The sequence below is a fragment of the Colletotrichum aenigma genome, assembly GCF_013390185.1.
Source record: "Colletotrichum aenigma strain Cg56 chromosome Unknown KSG_Cg56_contig02, whole genome shotgun sequence".
In the NCBI taxonomy this organism is placed as follows: Eukaryota; Fungi; Ascomycota; class Sordariomycetes; order Glomerellales; family Glomerellaceae; genus Colletotrichum; species Colletotrichum aenigma.
The window spans coordinates 2,696,783-2,716,449 of NW_023500908.1; the positions used below are offsets into that span (position 1 = coordinate 2,696,783).

Consider the following 19,667-nt stretch of genomic DNA (forward strand, 5'->3'; position numbering starts at 1 on the left):
TTGGAGTCGCTTTGTGACCTGTTGCCGATCGACCCCTCGTTGGCTCTTGACGACAATTCAACTCCCAAAATGTTTTCCATCCGTCCAGCAGTCTGTCGGGCGTGCAGAAGGACGCAGCTCCGTCCTCTACGAACCTTTGCGACCGCTACCGGTCCGATCCAGCAGCCTCCCCGCGACAACTACGTCAAGCTCGTCGAGGTCGGCCCACGCGATGGCCTGCAGAACGAGAAGAAGACAATTCCCCTCGCCACCAAAATCGAGCTGATCGAGAAGCTCGCCAGGACGGGCTTGTCGACGATTGAGGGTGGCTCTTTCGTCGCACCCAAATGGGTTCCCCAGGTGAGCTCTTGAAATAGCCTAATCGCACTTACGGCTAGAGCTTCGTTGCTAATACCGGATGCCTGTAGATGGCCAATTCGAACGATATCCTCGAGCACATCCTCACGAAAAAGATCTCTTCGCCCTCTCAAATATCGTACTCCTTCCTCGCACCGAATACCAAGGGCCTGCAGAACGCCCAGGCGCTGCTGGCCAAGTATCCCGGCGCCTTCGCTTCGCAGCTCCAGCCCTCGGCCGATCCGTCGACGCCCGCGGTCGAGGTTGCGGTCTTTGCGGCTGCTACCGAGTCGTTCTCCAAGAAGAACCTGAATTGCGACATTGCGACATCACTGGACCGCTTCCGCGAGGTGATCCGCGACGCAAAGGCTGCCGGCCTCCGCGTCCGCGCCTACGTCTCGGTCGTCCTCGGCTGCCCGTTCGAGGGCTACGACGTGGACCCGCACAAGGTGGCCGAGATCGCGACGGACCTGCTCGAGTCTGGCGCCGACGAGATCTCGCTGGGCGACACTACTGGCATGGGAACCGCGCCGCGGACGAAGGAGCTTCTGGGCTGCATGCGGTCGGCGGGTATCAGGAACGAGGATATTGCGATGCACTTTCACGATACGTACGGCCAGGCGCTGGTCAACACTGCCATATCCCTGGAGCATGGGATTCGCACCTTTGACAGCAGTGTTGGTGGACTTGGCGGGTGCCCTTACAGCCCTGGTGCGACTGGTAACGTGGCTACGGAGAACATGATCTACTTCATTGAGAGTCTGGGGATGGAGACTGGCATCGACCTGGACGCCATGTCTGATATTGGCGCGTGGATCACGGGGGAGCTGAGCAAGTCCAACGACAGCACCGTTGGAAAGGCGGTGTTGGGAGCCAGAGCCCGTGAGGCGTCGGCCGCTTAATTTGTAGTCAAGCGATTTCAATTGAATTACCTAGTTCAAAGCAGTACATGCCTCGCCATGTTTCCTACTTGCGCTGGAATGCATCCGTTGACACTTCCTTCATCCGTTTGCAGACGTCCATTGGAACAGGCAGCAGACGGGGGGGAGGCAGGTGCCAGTCATGTGATGTCACTGCCACAATGCACCTCAGCGCCCAAAGTTCATGCTGACACTGGGAGCTCCAGGCCCGCGCGCTGGCCTGCACCAGGGATCTTATCGGCGCCACTGTGACCAGCTTGCCGAACAGGCTCCACCGAGACGAAGCAAGCTCCAGTCCAGTGCATCGCTGTAGACGACACTCGCCTGCCAACCTCCTTCAGCTACCTTACCGGTGCATCACCAACCGTCGCTCAACCATCCGCCCGACCACGCCCTTCCTATCGACCCCCTCGCCCCCTCCATCCGCACATTTCTTATAATCGGGCGCTGTCTCATTGACTGTCGACGCAATGAGTGACCCGCGCGAGCCCTCCTACTCGATTGTGCCGAGAATTCGGTACAACACCGTCGGCGGTGTCAACGGACCCCTCGTCATTCTCGAGAATGTGCGTGTCGCCCTACCGGCTGCGACTTCGCGGAAGAATACTGTCGAATGCGGGCGCTGACTTGAACGCAGGTCAAATTCCCCAGATACAACGAGATTGTCTCCCTGACCCTTCCCGATGGAACCAACAGACAGGGCCAGGTCCTCGAGGCTCGAGGTATTTACCCATCCAACCCGCATCCAACTCGACCCGTGTGCTGACAATAACCATAGGTGACCGAGCCGTTGTTCAGGTATGCGAAGCGAAGCGATCGTTCGAACAATGCCGATTAACGATGGAGATAGGTCTTTGAGGGAACGTCAGGCATCGATGTTAAGAAGGTATGAGATCATCGCCATCTCTATGCTGGGTGACGTGCGCTAAATAGACGACAGACGAAAGTCGAGTTCACGGGCGAGAGCTTGAAGCTCGGTGTGTCGGAGGACATGCTTGGTCGTATCTTTGATGGCTCCGGACGAGCTATCGACAAGGGCCCCAAGGTCCTCGCCGAGGATTACCTCGACATCAACGGCAGTCCCATCAACCCCTTCTCCCGTGTATGTTGCAACCCCAGACCACGGTCGCACTCGGAATGCTAACGGCAGCTAGGAATACCCCGAAGAAATGATCTCGACCGGTATCTCTGCCATCGACACCATGAACTCCATCGCCCGTGGCCAAAAGATCCCCATTTTCTCTTCGTCTGGTCTGCCGCACAACGAAATCGCCGCCCAGATTTGCCGACAGGCTGGTCTCGTCCAGCAAAAGGGTGTCACCAACAAGGGTGTTCACGACGGCCACGAGGAGAACTTCTCCATCGTTTTCGGTGCCATGGGTGTCAACTTGGAGACTGCCAGATTCTTCACCCGCGATTTCGAGGAGAACGGTTCCTTGGAGCGTGTTACTCTTTTCCTCAACCTTGCTAACGATCCTACGTGAGTTCACCCAACATCTCTTGAAAGACCTTTGACTGACAGCCCGCAGTATCGAGCGTATTATTACCCCCCGTCTGGCCCTTACTACCGCCGAATACTACGCCTACCAGCTCGAGAAGCACGTCCTCGTTATTCTGACCGATCTGTCGGCCTACTGCGACGCTCTGCGTGAGGTTTCTGCCGCACGTGAAGAAGTCCCGGGTCGTCGTGGTTACCCCGGTTACATGTACACTGATTTGTCCACCATTTACGAGCGAGCCGGTCGTGTGGCTGGTCGCAACGGATCCATCACCCAGGTTCCTATTTTGACCATGCCCAACGAGGATATCACTCACCCCATTCCCGATTTGACGGGCTACATCACGGAGGGCCAGATTTTCGTCGACAGAGGTCTGTACAACCGTGGTATCTACCCGCCCATCAACGTCCTGCCGTCGCTCTCTCGTCTCATGAAGTCTGCCATCGGTGAAGGCATGACCCGCAAGGACCACGGTGATGTTTCCAACCAGCTGTACGCCAAGTACGCCATCGGTCGTGACGCCGCTGCCATGAAGGCTGTCGTCGGTGAGGAGGCTCTGTCTGCCGAGGACAAGCTCTCCCTCGAGTTCCTCGAGAAGTTCGAGCGCCAGTTCATCAACCAGGGCCAGTACGAGTCGCGTAGCATTTTCGAGTCTCTCGACCTCGCGTGGAGCTTGCTCCGTCTCTACCCCAAGGAGCTGCTCAACCGTATTCCCGGAAAGGTCCTCAACGAGTTCTACCAGCGTGCGGCGAAGGAGGCCAAGGACAAGGGCAAGCAGAGGCAGCAGGTGCAGCAGAATGAGGAGAACTTGATTGACGCATAAGCATAAGCGGAAGACGCCGTGCGTGCGGTGGCATGATATCCTCGAGGGCCGACAGCGGAGGGATCGTCGGCCTCCTCTTGTGTATACGTACGAGGGGCCCGAGAGTGTGGGCGACTTTTGGACCTAGACAGTGGCATGCAATTAGTAGTTCCTATCATGTCGCGGTTCAAGTGCAATGTTTGTCATGTTTGCTTTGGAATTCAATATAATTAGTTGATCTAAATGGGTTGCCCAAGGTTGTGATCGTTTTCTACAACGGGGATGTCTTTATACGGCGCATATGCACTGGAAGCTGATCTGCAGCGGGCTTTGATATTGGCCGTGGATTCATATGCCGCACGGACCAACTTCGTCAACCAGCCGCACCGCCTCGTCGAACCCCACACCCTCCACACCATGTCCAAGCCAACTCCCCACCATCGGCTGCGGCTACCTTACCTCACCTCGACCTTACGCAAGGCACGATTCCCGAGCAAACCCACGACTCGCCGACCGCCAATTCCACAAATAGAGCGACGACAACGGCAGACTTCCCACACAGCTAGTCTTGTAACACGATCATTCTAACCCTATCACATCACCTACCACAACACACTTCGAAGCTTCCAATCAATCGAGCTCGCCGCCACAATGTCCATCATTCAGCAGCACACGTCTGCTACGCTCAGCGACGCCTGGCGCACCATCAACATCGACGCCCTGCAGGAGGACTCGCCGCACAACTTTGACACCTCCACGCTGCACCCGCCTCAGCCCGAGATCGACGAGTCCGAGGTCCGCGGGCTTGCTGGGCAAGTCAGGCAGCTGTTGAGGGGCGGTGATGCGGAAGGCGCGTTGAGGGGTTGCTTGGAGTTCCCGGTGTACAACGGCGCCGATGCCGCCAAGGTAGGCTTTATTGAATCTGGCGGGCATGGCATGTCGGTCAAAGTTGCTAAATGATTGTGTGTGTCACAGGATGCCCACCTCCAAACCATCACCGAGGTCCTCCAGTCCATTAAGGCCTCCGAGATGACGCCCCTGCTCAAGTCCATCTACGGATCCCCCGGCGGCCCCGAGCTGCTCGACGTCCTCATGAAGTACATCTACAAGGGTATGGCGGGTTCCGCTGGTGGTTCCTCGGGGCTGAGGTCGCCGCCGCCGCAGGCTGCGCCAGGCGGGTTCAGCCAGATTGGCGGACGGCCCGGCGGCACGAACGAGAATGTCGGCAGCGCGATGAGCGTGCTGCTTAGCTGGCACGAGAAGGTTGTCGATGTTGCTGGGCTGGGATCTATCGGTCGTGTCATGACGGATTGGAGACGGGTTTAAGGGGGATGTGGAAGTAGTGTCTGTGTGGAGATAATGACGTTCATGACGAGCGGGCATGGGCCTTTGGTCAAAAGTGGTAGACAGATTGGGCGTGCCGACAATGAAAGCCATAGATTTTGTTCGTTTTTTACGAATTTGTTTTTACATTATTTGTTACAACGAATCTGGGAGTGTCTAGCTGGACTCGAGCACGTCCTTGAGGTTGATCTCTCCGGATCCTCTGGGTAGCGGCTTGGGCTGCTCGCCGCCCTCGTGCCACCCGATCATGTAGATGACTCTAAATGTGGCGGGAATGCTGCCGTCCTCGTTGCCGTGCAGCTCCCTGTATATGCCCTCGTTCGCCAACAGCACGTCTCTCCTGATGGCGCCCATCTCGCGGCCGAGGATGGCGTTGCCCTCGCCCATGGCCTGCAGGTCCTGCATCAGGGCAAAGGTGTCTGGGTAGTCGACGATGATGTCGTCGACGTCGACGGTGAGCATCTTGAAGCCGGCGCGCTGCATGAGACCGCCGACGTCGCGGACATCCGCCAATGGCGAGACGTGGGGGGATATGCCGCCGCGGCGCTCCTGCTCGGCGAGCTGGAGGGAGGTGCGCAGCTCGAAGAGGCTGTCGCCGCCGAGCATGGCGCCGATGAAGGGGGAGTCTGGCTTGAGGACGTTGTTGATCTGGGTCAGGACGCCGGGGAGGTCGTTGATCCAGTGGAGGCTGAGGGAGCTGAGGACGAGGTCGAAGGAGGCGGGCTCGAAGGGGACGTGCTCCTCGTCGACGAGGACTTGGCGGGAGATGTTGATGTCGGCGTTGAAGGGGAGGTCGGCGTCGCGGTGGAGGAGGGAGTGGGAGGACTCGGCGGCAACGAGCTCCTCGATGCGGGTGGCGAGGGGCGGGGAGATTGGCTTCGAGGGGTCCGGGTCCGGGTTCTCGCGGGTGAGGGCGCGGGCTATGTTGCAGGAGTTTGCGCCGAGGTCGAGGACGCGGGGGAAGGAGCGTTTGATATCCTGGGAGTGAGGTTTCGTGTTAGTGTGTGTCCATTGGAGCTTTAGGGAAGGGAGATTTACGAGTAACCTCTCGCATAGACGTGAGGCGACTTCGTCTTTGAGGTAATCAGCCTGTCTGCTGGCCTCGGGATTTGAGGCTGCGCGCTCCTTCTGCAGCCATTTTGTGCGGCGGTTGAAGACCTGGAAGGTCGGGGCGCCGGCGGCTGTGAAGGCTGACCGGCGAGAGGCGGCGGCAGCAGCGGCAGGGCTTCCCCGGAGGAGCCCGGAGACGGCGCCGGTGGGAAGCCGGGGGTTTGGGGCCGCGAGGCACAGGCGTTTGAATGCGTGGTTCATTGGGCGGCGCAATGCATTTCTGACGGACATGGAGGATGGGACTGTGTAGACGTGTCAGTACTTCAGCTGCGGAGAAGGCAGAGAAGGGTCTGTGGGAGTAAGGAATTGGCAAAAAAAGAAGGTTTTTCTTCTTTTAGATCTGTACGAGGGGAAGCTTGCCGACGCCGCAGCTTTCCAATGGGAATTTTGGGACTTCGATGATGCAGGACGGCAGAGCAGCATCGTTTAGCGTGTTGAGGGTACGTACCTGATCTGAGCTGCCTGCACCACCTTGGGTCACTACAATGACGGGGTGTGTGATAGGCTGCCCGACTGTTTGCAGTGGCACACGCCGAGCAGTCCCCTACGACGACGAGGGCGACGACGGCAGCTCCCCTCCACGTTCCGCCCAGGCCAGGGCAGCTGCACAGGCCGCCCGTCCCGTCCTCGTGCTGCGAAATTGGTTCGGCCTCGGAAAGCAGCACCATCGCCGGGGTGGACAGGTTCAGGTTCAGACCGTTTTAGAGAGCACGCGCCCTACACTGCCCGGCGCTCGGGGGAAGTACCTTGCAACCCCTGACGCGCCCAGTCTTCAAGCAACAAGCAAACTACCTGCATCTCACACGGGGTGCTCTACGGGGTGGAAGGCACATGTATGATGTACGGCACCTGAAGGCTGGCGGCAGCTCTGACATTGACCTTGCAGCGGCTTAGTGCCCGTGAGTTCTTTTGACAGGCGGACCAGATAGACGTACCTACCTACAGATACAGTTGCTGTTGTTGTCCCGGACTGGACGCTGCTCATCTCCACACAGCCCGAAAGTAGACGGAACACTAAGTATTCCACTGGACCTCTGTCCCAAGCCTTCCGGGGCCTCCACTGTCTTGCTCTAAAGTGTCGTTTCCCGCCGCGGGTCCCTCTTCTCACCCACACGCCCCCCCCTCGAACCCCTTTCCCTGGTCTTGCTGCTGCTTTTTCGCTCTTTTGGAATTTCAATTTCCCAGTGCAACGTCGGGAGTCGACATACTGCCTGGCTTCTTGAATCAATCGTCAGAAACTCACCAACCCTGCGGTCGAGTCGACAAGAAGAAGGGGAAAAAAGAAATAGACACCGCGTTCAGTTCTCACATTCCCGCACGCCAACGGGGAAACGCATTGTTAAGCGGCACTTGCCGGCCGGTTTCGAGTTCGATTCGCCCGAGTCCACCGTCCAACCGACCGATCAGTTTCCTACCCAAAAAGCCGCCCACTCTGCCACGCGAAAGCTGCTGGGTGCCCGATCAGAACCTCGACGACCTCCTCGCGCGCATGGAGTGATCGCCCCCACGCTCGTCGAAGAGCATCAGCAGCAGCAGCAAACGAAACGTTCCCTCATCGAAGCGAAGAGAGAGGAACATCATCCCCGCCCGCCCTCCGAGCACCGAGTTCAAACCGCGCTCAAGCCCGCGACGTGGCGACACCGACGACGCCAGTCCGGCTGACGATCTTCCCGACCCATCGGCAAGACGCGAGGAGAGAAAGAGCAGATAGGATTGGAACTCTCCGACGAACCCGACACCAACCGCAGTCATGTCGTCCGGAGGCAGCGGCTTTCTCGGCCGCTCGACGAGCAACAACTCCAACATGCGAGGCCTGGTGCAGTTCATTGCCGATTTGAGAAACGCAAGAGCGAGGGAATTGGAAGAGAAGCGTATCAACAAGGAGCTGGCCAACATTCGGTGAGTGTGCCCCGCGTCCGGAGATGGCGGTCTCGTGATGGTTTGCTGACAGAGCTGGCTTGCAGTCAAAAGTTCAAGGGTGAGAACCGATTGCGTACGGGCGGCGTGGTGTAGCGGCACTGACGACAGAGCAGATGGAAACCTCAGCGGATACCACAAGAAGAAATACGTGTGCAAGGTACGGACGGCCCTCCGGTGTTTGGCAAGGCGTTTGCGCTGACGGATTGCGAAGCTCCTCTACATTTACATTCTCGGATGGAACGTCGACTTCGGCCACCTCGAGGCGGTCAACCTCATCTCGGCGAACAAGTACTCGGAGAAGCAGATTGGTTACCTGGCCATGACCCTCTTCCTGCACGAGAAGCACGAGCTGCTGCACCTGGTCGTCAACAGTATACGAAAGGACTTGCTGGATCACAACGAGCTGTTCAACTGCTTGGCTCTCCACGCGATTGCCAACGTTGGTGGCAGGGAAATGGGAGAGGCTCTGAGTGGAGAGGTTCACAGGCTTTTGATCTCGCCGTATGTGCAGCCGTGCTACGATTGAGAGCTCTAGCTAACGAGACGCAGGACATCTAAGGCATTCGTCAAGAAGAAGGCCTCGCTGACCCTCCTCCGATTGTACCGCAAGAACCCCGATATCGTCCAGCCGCAATGGGCCGAGCGCATCATCTCTCTGATGGACGACGTGGACATTGGTGTGGCGCTGTCAGTCACATCACTCGTCATGACCCTCGCCCAGGACAACCTCAACCAGTACAAGGGCGCATACGCGAAGGCCGCTGCGAGGTTGAAGAGGATACTGATTGACGGGGAGTACACGCCCGATTACCTCTACTACAAGGTTCCGTGCCCGTGGATCCAGGTTAAGCTTCTGCGTTTGCTGCAGTACTTCCCTCCCTCAGGTGAGTTGCTTGGTTTCGAGTCAGGTGTGAGACGTGCTGACTGTAGCAGACGACACACACGTTCGGGACATGATCCGTGAGTCGCTGCAGAAGATCCTGAACCTCGCCATGGAGCAGACCAAGAACGTGCAGCAGAACAACGCCCAAAACGCCGTTCTATTCGAGGCCATCAACTTGATTATTCACCTGGACAATGAGAATGCGCTGCTTAAGCAAATCTCATCTCGCCTCGGTCGCTTCCTGACCTCAAGAGAGACGAATGTTCGCTACTTGGGATTGGAGGCGATGACGCACCTGGCGGCCCGCATCGACACCCTGGAGCCCATCAAGCAGCACCAAGATGTCATCATCGGGTCTCTCAAGGACAGGGATATCAGTGTGCGGAGGAAAGGTCTCGACCTCCTTTACAGCATGTGCGACTCCTCAAACGCCCAGGTTATTGTCGGCGAGCTTCTGCACTACCTCCAAAACGCCGACTTCGCGATCCGTGAGGAGATGGTGCTCAAGATTGCTATTCTGACCGAGCGATACGCCACCGATGTTCAGTGGTACGTGGACATCTCACTTCGTCTGATCGCCATGGCTGGCGATCACGTAAGCGATGAGGTGTGGCAGCGTGTCATCCAAATTGTGACGAATAACGAGGAGTTGCAAGTTTACGCGGCCCAGCACTCCCTGCATTACGTTAAATCCGATCACTGCCACGAGACGCTGGTCAAGATTGGGGCATACATCTTGGGAGAGTTTGGTCATCTCATCGCAGACCAGCCCAAGTGCAGCCCAATTGAGCAATTTATGGCTCTACAAAGCAAGGTTGCCGCTTGCTCGTCAAGTACACGGGCCATGATCCTATCTTGCTACGTCAAATACGTCAACCTGTTCCCCGAAATCAAGCCCCAACTCCTGAAGGCTTTCCAAGTGTTTAGCCACACTCTCGACTCTGAGCTGCAGCAAAGAGCATGTGAGTACTTGACACTAGCGACGATGCCGACAGACGACCTACTCCGGACTGTATGCGACGAGATGCCGCCATTCCCCGAGAGACAATCCGCACTGCTTGCTAGAGTGCATCAGAAGCATGCCAACACCAGTGATAAGAGAACTTGGGTTGTGGGCGGCAAGGATGCCAACGCGGACGTGGCAGAGCTCAAGATGGCCAAGGACGGTGGTCTTAAGCGGACCTTCAGCACGAACGGCAATCCCCCAACAAATAGCGCCAACGGCACGAATGGACATGGCAATGGCGCGACCGACTTGGCCGGCATCGACATGTTGAACATTGGTCCTGCAGAGCCGAAGACGAAGACACCTAACCTGGCAAGTGCAGCTCACTTGTCTCCCAACTGGGAGGTCGGATACAACAAGCTGCTCCTCAAGGGCGAGGGCGTCTTGTATGAGGATGGCCAGATCCAGATTGGAGTGCGGTCCGAGTACAGAGGCCAGATGGCTTGTCTCATTCTTTACTTCAAGAACAAGATCCCCACAGCCCTCAGCTCGTTCACGACAACACTGGACCTTGACGAAGCGGAAAAGGGCAAACTTACGTGGGACGTGAAGAACCTGCCCGAAAGCACAATCTACCAGGCTGGACAATCTCAGCAGGTCATCATGTTTGAGTGCAAGAGAGTATTCGACAAGAGCCCTACGATACGTATCAGCTACCTCGCCGGTGCCTTGCAGGCTGTCACCCTCAAGCTGCCCCTCTCTGCCCACAAGTTTATGGACCCAGCCGATCTTACCGCCGAAGACTTTTTCAAGCGCTGGAAGCAGATTGGCGGTGCGCCTCGCGAGGCTCAGGGCATCTTTGGCTTGTCGCCCGGTAAAGGTGACAGATCGATCAATGAGTTCTTCATCAGACAGACGGTCGAAGGTTTCAGATGGCGCATCCTGGACGGCGTTGACCCCAACGCGAAGAACTTTGTCGGCGCTAGTGTTTTGCATACCTCTGAATCTGGCAAGTTTGGTTGCCTGATGCGCCTGGAGCCGAACTACGGAACTCAGGTTTGTTGCCCTCTGCATTCCCTCTCATCACCATTACTAATAAAGTGTAGATGATACGTCTCACCATCCGAGCCACCGACGAGAGCGTCCCCGCAGCTCTGCTGAAATTGATGCAGGAGCGCCTCGCCGCTGGATACACGCAAGAAAAGTTCCAAGCCCCGACCCCGAGTGAGATCTCGGATGCTTTCAGCAATATCTTGGTCACATAGCGCACGCACTTGCCACCTCGATGTAACACACTCCTCCCCCCGTAATGACATACCCCCTTTTTTTTGATGTAGTTGCTGTTGAGTCTTTCTTCAAGCCACAAAAACTTCACTTTTTTTATACTGGTGTCTTCCATCTTTTTATTTTATCATCACCTGTTTTGCATGGCAAAGCTGCTGGGGTGGCGTCGGGTGGCATCTTGGTAGCAGTCGTTCCCTGTAGCTTCTTCGTGGATGTGTGGGAGGAGGTATAATGAAAAAGTATTGGTCTACCCGATTTGTCTGTCTTGAAAGTGAATATGCGCCGTCCTCCCCGTCTAGGTGTCCAGTTTTCTGCTTGAGCAACGAAAGGCAGCTAATCATTCAAGATCCCAGAGTCTTCAGGGTGGTTCCGCCCTTCTTCGTTTAAGGATGCTTGAAGCCGCAACCGACTCCTTCGTTTCGGCAATGGCCATATATCACCACGTTCCGGCATATTGTTTGTGATTGGCGGTCGGCCTTGGCGTTCACGACCCTGGGTTCACTCGAGATGGCCTTGGTCTGCGTTGCTTTACCATCATGTCCCTCGTTCTCCATAGCACGCCATACATCTTTTTCGTTTTTTTGTGTATCCTCAGAGCTGGGCATCTGTTGTGAAGGCCCCTCTCGAAGACGAATAGGCAAGGGATGCTCTTTCGTCGTCGAGGGTGAAGGTGTCCAGACAGGGGCACTTGGATTGAGTGCCTGGTCTCCCGTGGATCGCCCCAGGCTGGCGGCCGTTCGAGGATTTCCTTCGTCAAAAGTGAAAGAGAACGTTTGCTGTGGTTTCTGAGGTGAAGAGTCCGTCCCGGTTTCCGGAGTACTGGAGGCATTCTCAAGCGGTTCTGGCCCCTTGGAAGAAGCAGTAACACCGCCTTCCGGCTTCAGTTTTCTATCCATCTCTTTGGTCAGTGCTTCCATGGCGTCTGTTTTCTGAGAATCCTCCCCATTCGGCCCCTCAAAAGCCTTAACCCTGTCTCCAGGCGCATCATTGAGACCCAAAAAGTGGTAGGGTCTCCCGGAGTTCGGTTGTTGCCTTACAGGATCTGACTGAGACTTCGGATCGCTCTCAGGGACGTCTTCCAACTTCAGTTTCCCATCCAACTCTCTGCTTAGTTCTTCCATGATGACGGATTGTAGCGAACGTGGTAATGATGTGTATGATGCTGGTTCTGCTGAAAACCTTATTCGAGTCAAACATTGAAGTTGTCTGATAAAAGGGATGCCGGGCCATCTCTTGCCAGGGGCTGCCAGTCTCTACCAGCTGGCGCGCCAGAATCTCATGTTGCTTCTGGGTAGTTCTCGTGGGCGTCTCCGTAAAACCAGATCATCCACGATTCTTGAAGCTGAAGGCCGCTGTGGAGTTCGAGCATCATGTGGTTATGCAGTGGCCGAGATCTCTGTATAAGGAAACTAGAGAACATTCTCGTTGTTGGGCAGTTATTAGCGGTTGGTTCATTCTCTGGATATTGAGCAACAGACTTGAGCCTCTCCCCGTGTAATGCCCTCCCCTAAAACTTTCCTTTTATAAGATGTACATCTTCTCAGACGCATCCTCTATATTCTCGTCTACTGCGTCTGTGGGTGCCGTAAACTCGTCGCTAGGAAAGCCCTCAATGGCCGATCTTGTAATGCTGTGCTCCAACCTATCTTGTTAGTTTCAAGTATCTTGCTTTTCGTTCAAATATCTGGGTCCTAATTCAGCTACCTAGTCTCTTGAAATTCGGGAGGAAATTGGTTTCCATCGGGTCGAGGTTCTATACTTTTGAGTGGTTCCTCGGCGATACTTGACAGTCCTTCCTCTTGACGAGGGGTTCTGTACACTGGTATATTCTAAATCTTTGCCTCTTTGAGTAGCTGAACCGCAATCCGTTCGTTTACATCACAGGCTTTATTTGAATCATTGATATTGGGGCCCCGGTATTGGTACTTATGTCTGACTAGAAGAAAGGTGGCTTGGCCTGAGGCACGTATTCATCTTCGCCATCCTGGTTACGACCATCCCCTGAATCAGCGCGGGCCCGGACAGGCAACGGCCGTGCTACCCTTCGGCTCGGTGGACTTTCACCACGATCAGAACGGCTTGGCTGAGAGATGATGCTTCCGCTACGACCAGGGCTACTATCTCGATTAATGTTGATTTCACCGCCATCCTGGCACTGAATTCCGGCGGCGCCAATTTTGAGGACTGCACTACCAGTTACTTTGATGGTGATATCCTCGTCTCCGATAGTACTACCTCGCGTTGCCCGTGTCGAGGCGCTCTGTCGGTAATGGCTCTCGTAACGGCCACCATCGCTGGAGAAGCTTGTATGGTATCTCTGAGACCTTTTGAGGGTTTCGGCAGTTAAGGGCTCGACAGAGCCTGCATCATAAGAATCTCGGAATGATTGTGGCTTCTGAAACCTATTTGCGAGGTGAGGCTTGAACTGGGCTGAAGAGTCGAACTTTGGAGCCTCGAAATAGGAAGCTTGTTGTGAATATTGTGCTGGCAAAGGCTCTCTGCCTCGACCCCGTCGCGAAACGTCCTCGCTGAACCTTTTCAATGCGTCTCTCCATATGGGCCCACGCGCTGACTCGACGGGCGCTCGAGGCCTGGAACCCTTTGCATCATCAGCAATTGATGGTGTTCTGTAGGTGGGGGGTCTCGTCATTGTATGCTGAAAGTACGGCGGCTGCGGGATTTTCTCCTCTAAAACAGCTTCGTCGACTTCAGCTACGGAAGTATATGGACGACTCTGTCTTTCTGGCTTCTCTTGGGCTTCTGGCATCTCTTCTGTGTGATTGCTTTCCTCAGAAGATTGTTCATCTGTAGCAGTCGTCTGCTCTTCGACGTAAGCAGTAGGTATCCAGGCAGGCCCCGGCTGCTTCTCGTTCATCGCCAATGACCAACCTAAATGAGTTAGTTCCCACCCATTTCAACGATGAAATGAGATCCTACCTTTGTCACCCTGATGCAGGATGTCGACAAGATCGTTGCTTTCCACCGTGAGTTCGTTCGGTGTATTTCCAGTGAAATCGTAGAGCACCTTTGCTTTTGTGCGTTTGTTGTCTGTCTCTGTGTCTTCACCCAATGCCTCTGCTAATGAGACTTGAGAGCTTCCAGCTCTAGTTTCGCTCGTTACGGGCTCCGATTTGAGGGACGCGGAGTCAAGGACATTGTCTGCGTCCGGCGGAGAGGATGCTCGACGCTTGTTACCAGGGCCAGCATCAATGCTGAGAGACTTCAAACGGTCTTCTGTGAATTCCCTCGAAGTACCAATGTCGATGCCAGACGAGTCGTCGCTCGCCCTTCTCAACGTTCTTTGAGCTAGCCGGTTCCCTTTATCACTGTCAAAGGACTGTTGTCTCTGCAAGCTCGGTATTACAGAGTTGATTTGTTTCTCATAGTTGGTGGGAGAATCACTCTTCTCTCTTAAGTCTTTCCAGGACGGCTCGTCGTACGACGAAGAGGCAGACGAAGACTGGGATGTTGTGATAATCCCCATGGCCGAACTCGGCCGGTTCCGCTCCAGAGCTTGACCGTGTTCCTGTGATAGCCGTTCCGATAACACAAAGTAGTCCAAGACATCTGCGCCAAAAGCGGTTGACTTCTTGTCGAAAAGAGACGAAGGACTCATGATTTCAAGCTCTGAGTGGTTGGGGGATCTTCGAGTGGTGGGCTCGATCTGCTTTGGCTCGAAATCGTCGATGGCTTGGGCGTCGTGAGAGCTCTCGTACGACGTAACGTTCTCAACATTTTCATCTTCCTCTGCTTCTCTTCCATTCTTTGCGGCTAACTGGCGGACGATGTTTCCTTTCTGCAGGCTGGTGTCGATGTCTGTAACGCGTTCCACAGAGGTGATTGCCTGATCATTATCGGCGGGAATGTCGCCCGAGAACTCAATGGAGTGAGCAGACTCGACGTCCGAGGAAGTCCTGTGTAATGCTGTGTTTTTCTCGGAAGTAGAGACCAATGCTTCTACGTTCTTTCCCGAATTGAATCCCTCCGGACTCTTGCCATGTGGAGAATTGGCTTTTGCCAAGTCATCTTGATACTCCAGTAGATACGTTGCGTAAGTGCGTTTGACTGTAGTCTCTTCATCACTGTCTACACCGAGGGATGCACAAACGTCATTCCAAAGGTTGTTCTTCGTCACTGTCGCATACCCACCCTTTTCTTGTACGCATTTGGAAAGGTCATCTAAGTCGAAAAATCGATCGCTGGTCTTTGCTTTTACAGAACCAAGCTCTGTGATGGGATTCTCGAGTCCGCCAACAATATGGCCGGAGCCAGACCCGTGGTGCTCAAAATCGTCTTGTAGCGACGTCTTGTTAAGTGTTTCTCGCTCTAGAACGCGAACGCTCAAACCTGTACCAGATTCGCTTCGTGAAAGAACCTCTTGAGTATCATCGTTATCACAGTCGGCGTGGGGCAAGACAAATAGAGCGAGGTCTTGTTGGTGATTTCCGACATGTCGCCGATATTCCTTCAGCGTCTTTAACTCTGCCGGACAGAATGGGCAATTCGTATGAGCATCTTTTGCGAGGGGGTGAGAGCTCAACTCCACGATGTCATCGACTTTGCTTTCAGGAACTGCTCCATTGTGGACTCTCAGCAGATGGTCTCTAGACTCCGCTGCAGAGGGAAAGTTGTCTGGACAACCGTATGGACAGCGATACACTCGTAAATGATCTTGCGACATATGTTGCATCCACTCGTTTCGTCCTGAGAACTCTCGATCTGGTGCCGCGCAATGCAGGGCCAGACAGTTGTAAGGTCGAAGGTCGCGAAACACGTGTTTCCTGAGTTTCGTGAGTGAGCCGTGGTAATCCAAGAGATAAACGTACGAGTTGGCTTACTTCCAGGCCCTAGTATCTTGCACAGAAATAATGAAATAGCAAAAGGGACACATGAACGGTCCTTTTAGGGCGTGTTCAGGCATTGGTGGAACTTTCAGTGTCTTTGGGCCTGAGACAGACGTGGCGAAAGACGTCGCTGAGGCTCTTCCATCTGATTGAGTATCGTCTCCTGAAAAGTCGGCGAGAACCCCTTGCTTCATCTGGAGAGGTATGGATGAAGCAAGGATGCTTGGAGCGGGAAGTGTTGGCTCCGTTTTGTTTGTGTCCCCATGACGGTCTAAACCATGTGAAAGCTTCTGATGATGGGCCTCCCTGTACTTGAAGTACTGGCGCCTTCGAGACATGGCTTTGCCCAGACGCTGGGCAAGGTCTTCGTCAATGTCTTGAAACTTGGCTTGAACGTGTTGAATATCGAAGTCCTCATACGCGGATGCGTCTGTAAAAGTGGAAGACATGAAGCGATCATGAGGTGCCGGGTTCTGGATAGAGACGCTGAGACGGAGGAGGCAGTCGACTAACTCTGTAACATCCAGCGTAATTTGCTCCATTTCTGTCTCCATCTCAAGATCATCTAGGGGCTCTTCGTCGTCTTCCATCTCCTCCCACGGAGTTGCTTTTCCGTTCATGATGTCTGCCGCGTCTTCGAGAGAATCTTTGAGGCCACTCAGGAGCCTTAGGACCTGTTGTCGAACATGAGACGCTTCACGGAGGCGGTGCTCGAGAGAAGCTCGACCATTTCGGTGCGCGCCGCTATTTCCGGCCCAGACTTTGAATCGAGCCAGCTCATCGTCGATCTTCGGAGGGAGTGATACTCGAAGCGAGGTGTCGTCGGACTCTTGAATACTTTTTGAAAGGCGATTGAAGCCGGTAAGCACCTCAACGACCACTTCCTTGATACCTTCGCTCATCTTCGGGTGATTTTAGACATGGCCTGCTCTTTAAATCGTCAAATGATTCTGGAACCGACCTAAGTGCCCTCGGTCGACTGGCCGAGCCGAAGCTACAAGTCAACAACAGTATTTAATGACCCGGACTAGTCTCTGAAATAAAGAGATCCAAATTATTGAAAACAAAGCAATATGAACAGAGGAAACTATTGGCGGCAGCACTGAGTGAAATTATGTATCACCTCAGTGGGGGTTACTTGCGAACATTGATAACCCCCGCAGAATGAACGAATCAAGAGCCGTCAGCATGCAGGGGACTGGATCAGGCTGCCGCTTACTGTTGAACCAACTTTTCAGCTGAGGGGTCACTACTCCGCCGTAGCGAGACTAACGTCGTCTGAATTACCTCAGGACGTTCAAATTTGACGCGCTCGCGATGTCCGGCTTCGAGGTGGCAGGCGTCGTCTTGGGAACCATTCCCTTGGTCATCTCGGCACTTGAGCACTACAAGCAGGGCATCTCGACGATCCGCACTTGGCGGAACTATAACAGAGAGCTTCGCATCCTGATCCTGAGTCTAGAAACCGAGCGGGTCAGATTTCAGGATGTTTGCGAAAAGCTTCTTGTTGGGCTGGTTTCGCCTTGTCAGATTGAATCCATGGTCGAGGATCCATTTGGTCCAGCATGGCAAGAAGACGTAATCCAAGCCAAAATCAAGGCTAGGCTGTGGAGGTCCTTCAGCATTTTTGAGGATGTTGTCAAAGACATGGAAGAAGCGACCAAGGAAATGATGAAAAAGCTCGACCTTCAACCGGATGGCAAGGTAAGTACCTTGTCAATGAGAGACTCTGGTTTCTAACTCGTCTCGTAGATCAAATGGCAAGAGGCCACTTTTATCATAAGAGAGTTCAAGCGCGCCTCATTCGTCCTGAAGAGATCAGACCATGCAGAACAGATGACGACGATCAAGGATGGAATCACAAGCTTGGAGTCATTGATTGATCGCAACATCAAGATGGAACCAGAGAGAAAACTGAGATCTCAAGGGCGACTCATGAGACTTGTCCGGGAGATATCGGGCAGCGTATACCGTGCACTACGGTCGAGCTTCCAATGCAGCTGCGCACACGAGGTCCATCTTGGTCTGGTTTCACGTTCAGTCGAGCTCGCGCAGAAGGATGAAGACGAGGATGTCATTCAGAAACTCGCTTTCCAATTGGCTTTGACTTACGACAAGATCGAAAAAACGGCAAACGACGAGAAGGAACCTTGTGAACGGGTGGCGTGGGAGGAAGTCCGCGTTCAGGCGCTTCCAAAGGCGACAGCTCAGACTTTAACATCCGTCGGGAGGCCTTCGAAGACAAAGATGCCTGGTATGGGAAAAAGCAAGAGCGTCAGCTTTACCACGTCTCACTCAGCAACTGCCACTACAACTTGCGTTGGGCAGACTTCGACTATGGTTGTCCAGCAGTCCTTCTCGTCTCTGAGTATCGGCTCTTCAAATTTGGGGTTGCATGATCACATCAACCTCTGCGAACGCATTCGTCGGAGTCAGAAGCAGCTCGCTTTCGATTGCTATGGGATGATCAGAGATCGCTGTGGTCAGGTGTGCCGGGAATTCGGCGTCTACCCAACATTTGGCTCAGACCGCGATCAGTGGTCCATAATTTCACTGAGAGAGGTCCTGGAAAGACCGCTGGAGTTCCCGCATATGCCGGTGTCGGCGAAGCTGCACCTGGCAGCTATGATAGCATCCAGCTTTCTTCAACTTCACCAAACGCCATGGCTTCCAGAAATTCTGACAAGCCGCGACATCTTGTTCTTGAAAAGAGGGCCGGAGCTGCGATACGAGCATGCCTTCGTCATGAAAGGCCTACACGAAAGGCTAGAAGATAAACAGAAAGGAAACAATTCGGCACCAAGTAGTCGCTGCCCTGCACTGCTCGCTCTCGGGATCTTGCTGCTAGAGCTGAACCTGGGACACACGATTGAGTCGCTTCGGATCCAGTATGAGACACCTCCACCTGGAGCTCCAAGACTGATGTACGACTCCATGACGGCGCAGAGGCTGCTGCAGGAGAGGCAGATGGATAGCCTGAATTACAAGAGTGCCGTGCAAAGGTGCATTGGGGGAGAATTCGCGCGGCCCAAACTTGACTTGAATGACGAGAACTTTCGGCAAGAGATATACGAAAAGGTGGTAGCATTGTTGGAGACAGATTTGAAGAACGCGACGTGGTCTTACGGCCGTGGCGTTTAACAGGCGTTAGTCAATTGTAAGGCGTTAATACGGCACAGCATCTATTCATGTGTTGATAATATTGAGAAACAAGAAATATCTACTACCTGAGTCGTCAATAGCGTGCATATGGGAGTGAATTGAATTGAAGCCCACCGGGATCCACGGAAAAGGGCCTAAATGGTGCATTCGGACCGGAGCCGGTCTTCGGTGGTTGTGGGGCCGACTGTGCCGATGGCCTGTGCACATTCCCTCGGTGAGACAGCAAGGTGAGATTTGAGTGAAAATTGACAGATTGCTCCCACACCAAGACCAAATTCACCCATATCTCAACGCAGCCACGCACGGGCTCCGTCAGATTTTGTCAGAACGGGGATGAGAGTGAGCGCTTTCCAAAGATATGAGACACAAGTTGCCTTATCTGCGCCTTCTCCCAGAATCACAAAACTCGCCCAATCTTGACACAAACGGCTCAACATGATCAAGAAGCATCAAAACAACAAAAAGAAACATCTCCAGATGCTCCAAAAGGCAAAAGAAATGACCCCAACCCGATTTGAACGGATAACCTTTCGATATCGTATCAGAAACGGTCGCAGGACCGGATCTGGAGTCGAACGCGCTACCGTTGCGCCATAGGGCCTCTTGGTGTTGGGGAA

The 19,667-nt window shown here is 54.3% G+C and overlaps 7 protein-coding genes across 7 annotated transcripts; 5 read left to right on the top strand and 2 right to left on the bottom strand.

Moving 5' to 3' along the window:
* Positions 1-69: 69 nt before the first annotated feature.
* On the top strand, positions 70-1,238 carry CGCA056_v002788 (Hydroxymethylglutaryl-CoA lyase; the record flags this gene model as incomplete). Its single annotated transcript, XM_037318045.1, has 2 exons — positions 70-339; positions 408-1,238. The coding sequence occupies 2 exons, from the start codon at positions 70-72 to the stop codon at positions 1,236-1,238; spliced, it is 1,101 nt and encodes a 366-aa protein (XP_037183739.1).
* A 488-nt stretch (positions 1,239-1,726) lies between these two features.
* vma-2 (V-type proton ATPase subunit B) lies at positions 1,727-3,578 on the top strand (the record flags this gene model as incomplete). Its single annotated transcript, XM_037318046.1, has 7 exons — positions 1,727-1,822; positions 1,894-1,978; positions 2,035-2,054; positions 2,107-2,142; positions 2,197-2,358; positions 2,411-2,736; positions 2,786-3,578. The coding sequence occupies 7 exons, from the start codon at positions 1,727-1,729 to the stop codon at positions 3,576-3,578; spliced, it is 1,518 nt and encodes a 505-aa protein (XP_037183740.1).
* Positions 3,579-4,208: 630 nt separating this feature from the next.
* Positions 4,209-4,883, top strand: ARC15 (Actin-related protein 2/3 complex subunit 5; the record flags this gene model as incomplete). Its single annotated transcript, XM_037318047.1, has 2 exons — positions 4,209-4,463; positions 4,533-4,883. The coding sequence occupies 2 exons, from the start codon at positions 4,209-4,211 to the stop codon at positions 4,881-4,883; spliced, it is 606 nt and encodes a 201-aa protein (XP_037182739.1).
* A 174-nt stretch (positions 4,884-5,057) lies between these two features.
* On the bottom strand, positions 5,058-6,212 carry CGCA056_v002791 (Arginine-hydroxylase NDUFAF5; the record flags this gene model as incomplete). The annotated part of the gene is made up of 2 exons (XM_037318048.1): positions 5,058-5,879; positions 5,940-6,212. 2 exons carry the CDS (start codon positions 6,210-6,212, stop codon positions 5,058-5,060), a joined length of 1,095 nt encoding a protein of 364 aa, XP_037182738.1.
* A 1,549-nt stretch (positions 6,213-7,761) lies between these two features.
* Positions 7,762-11,025, top strand: AP2A2 (AP-2 complex subunit alpha-2; the record flags this gene model as incomplete). The annotated part of the gene is made up of 7 exons (XM_037318049.1): positions 7,762-7,910; positions 7,976-7,989; positions 8,045-8,088; positions 8,143-8,432; positions 8,481-8,815; positions 8,865-10,816; positions 10,867-11,025. The coding sequence occupies 7 exons, from the start codon at positions 7,762-7,764 to the stop codon at positions 11,023-11,025; spliced, it is 2,943 nt and encodes a 980-aa protein (XP_037182741.1).
* Positions 11,026-12,980: 1,955 nt separating this feature from the next.
* Positions 12,981-16,790, bottom strand: myo-1 (Myosin-1; the record flags this gene model as incomplete). The annotated part of the gene is made up of 3 exons (XM_037318050.1): positions 12,981-13,933; positions 13,982-15,526; positions 16,166-16,790. The coding sequence occupies 3 exons, from the start codon at positions 16,788-16,790 to the stop codon at positions 12,981-12,983; spliced, it is 3,123 nt and encodes a 1,040-aa protein (XP_037182740.1).
* A 415-nt stretch (positions 16,791-17,205) lies between these two features.
* CGCA056_v002794 (uncharacterized protein) lies at positions 17,206-19,029 on the top strand (the record flags this gene model as incomplete). The annotated part of the gene is made up of 2 exons (XM_037318051.1): positions 17,206-17,592; positions 17,641-19,029. The coding sequence occupies 2 exons, from the start codon at positions 17,206-17,208 to the stop codon at positions 19,027-19,029; spliced, it is 1,776 nt and encodes a 591-aa protein (XP_037182735.1).
* Positions 19,030-19,667: the final 638 nt, after the last annotated feature.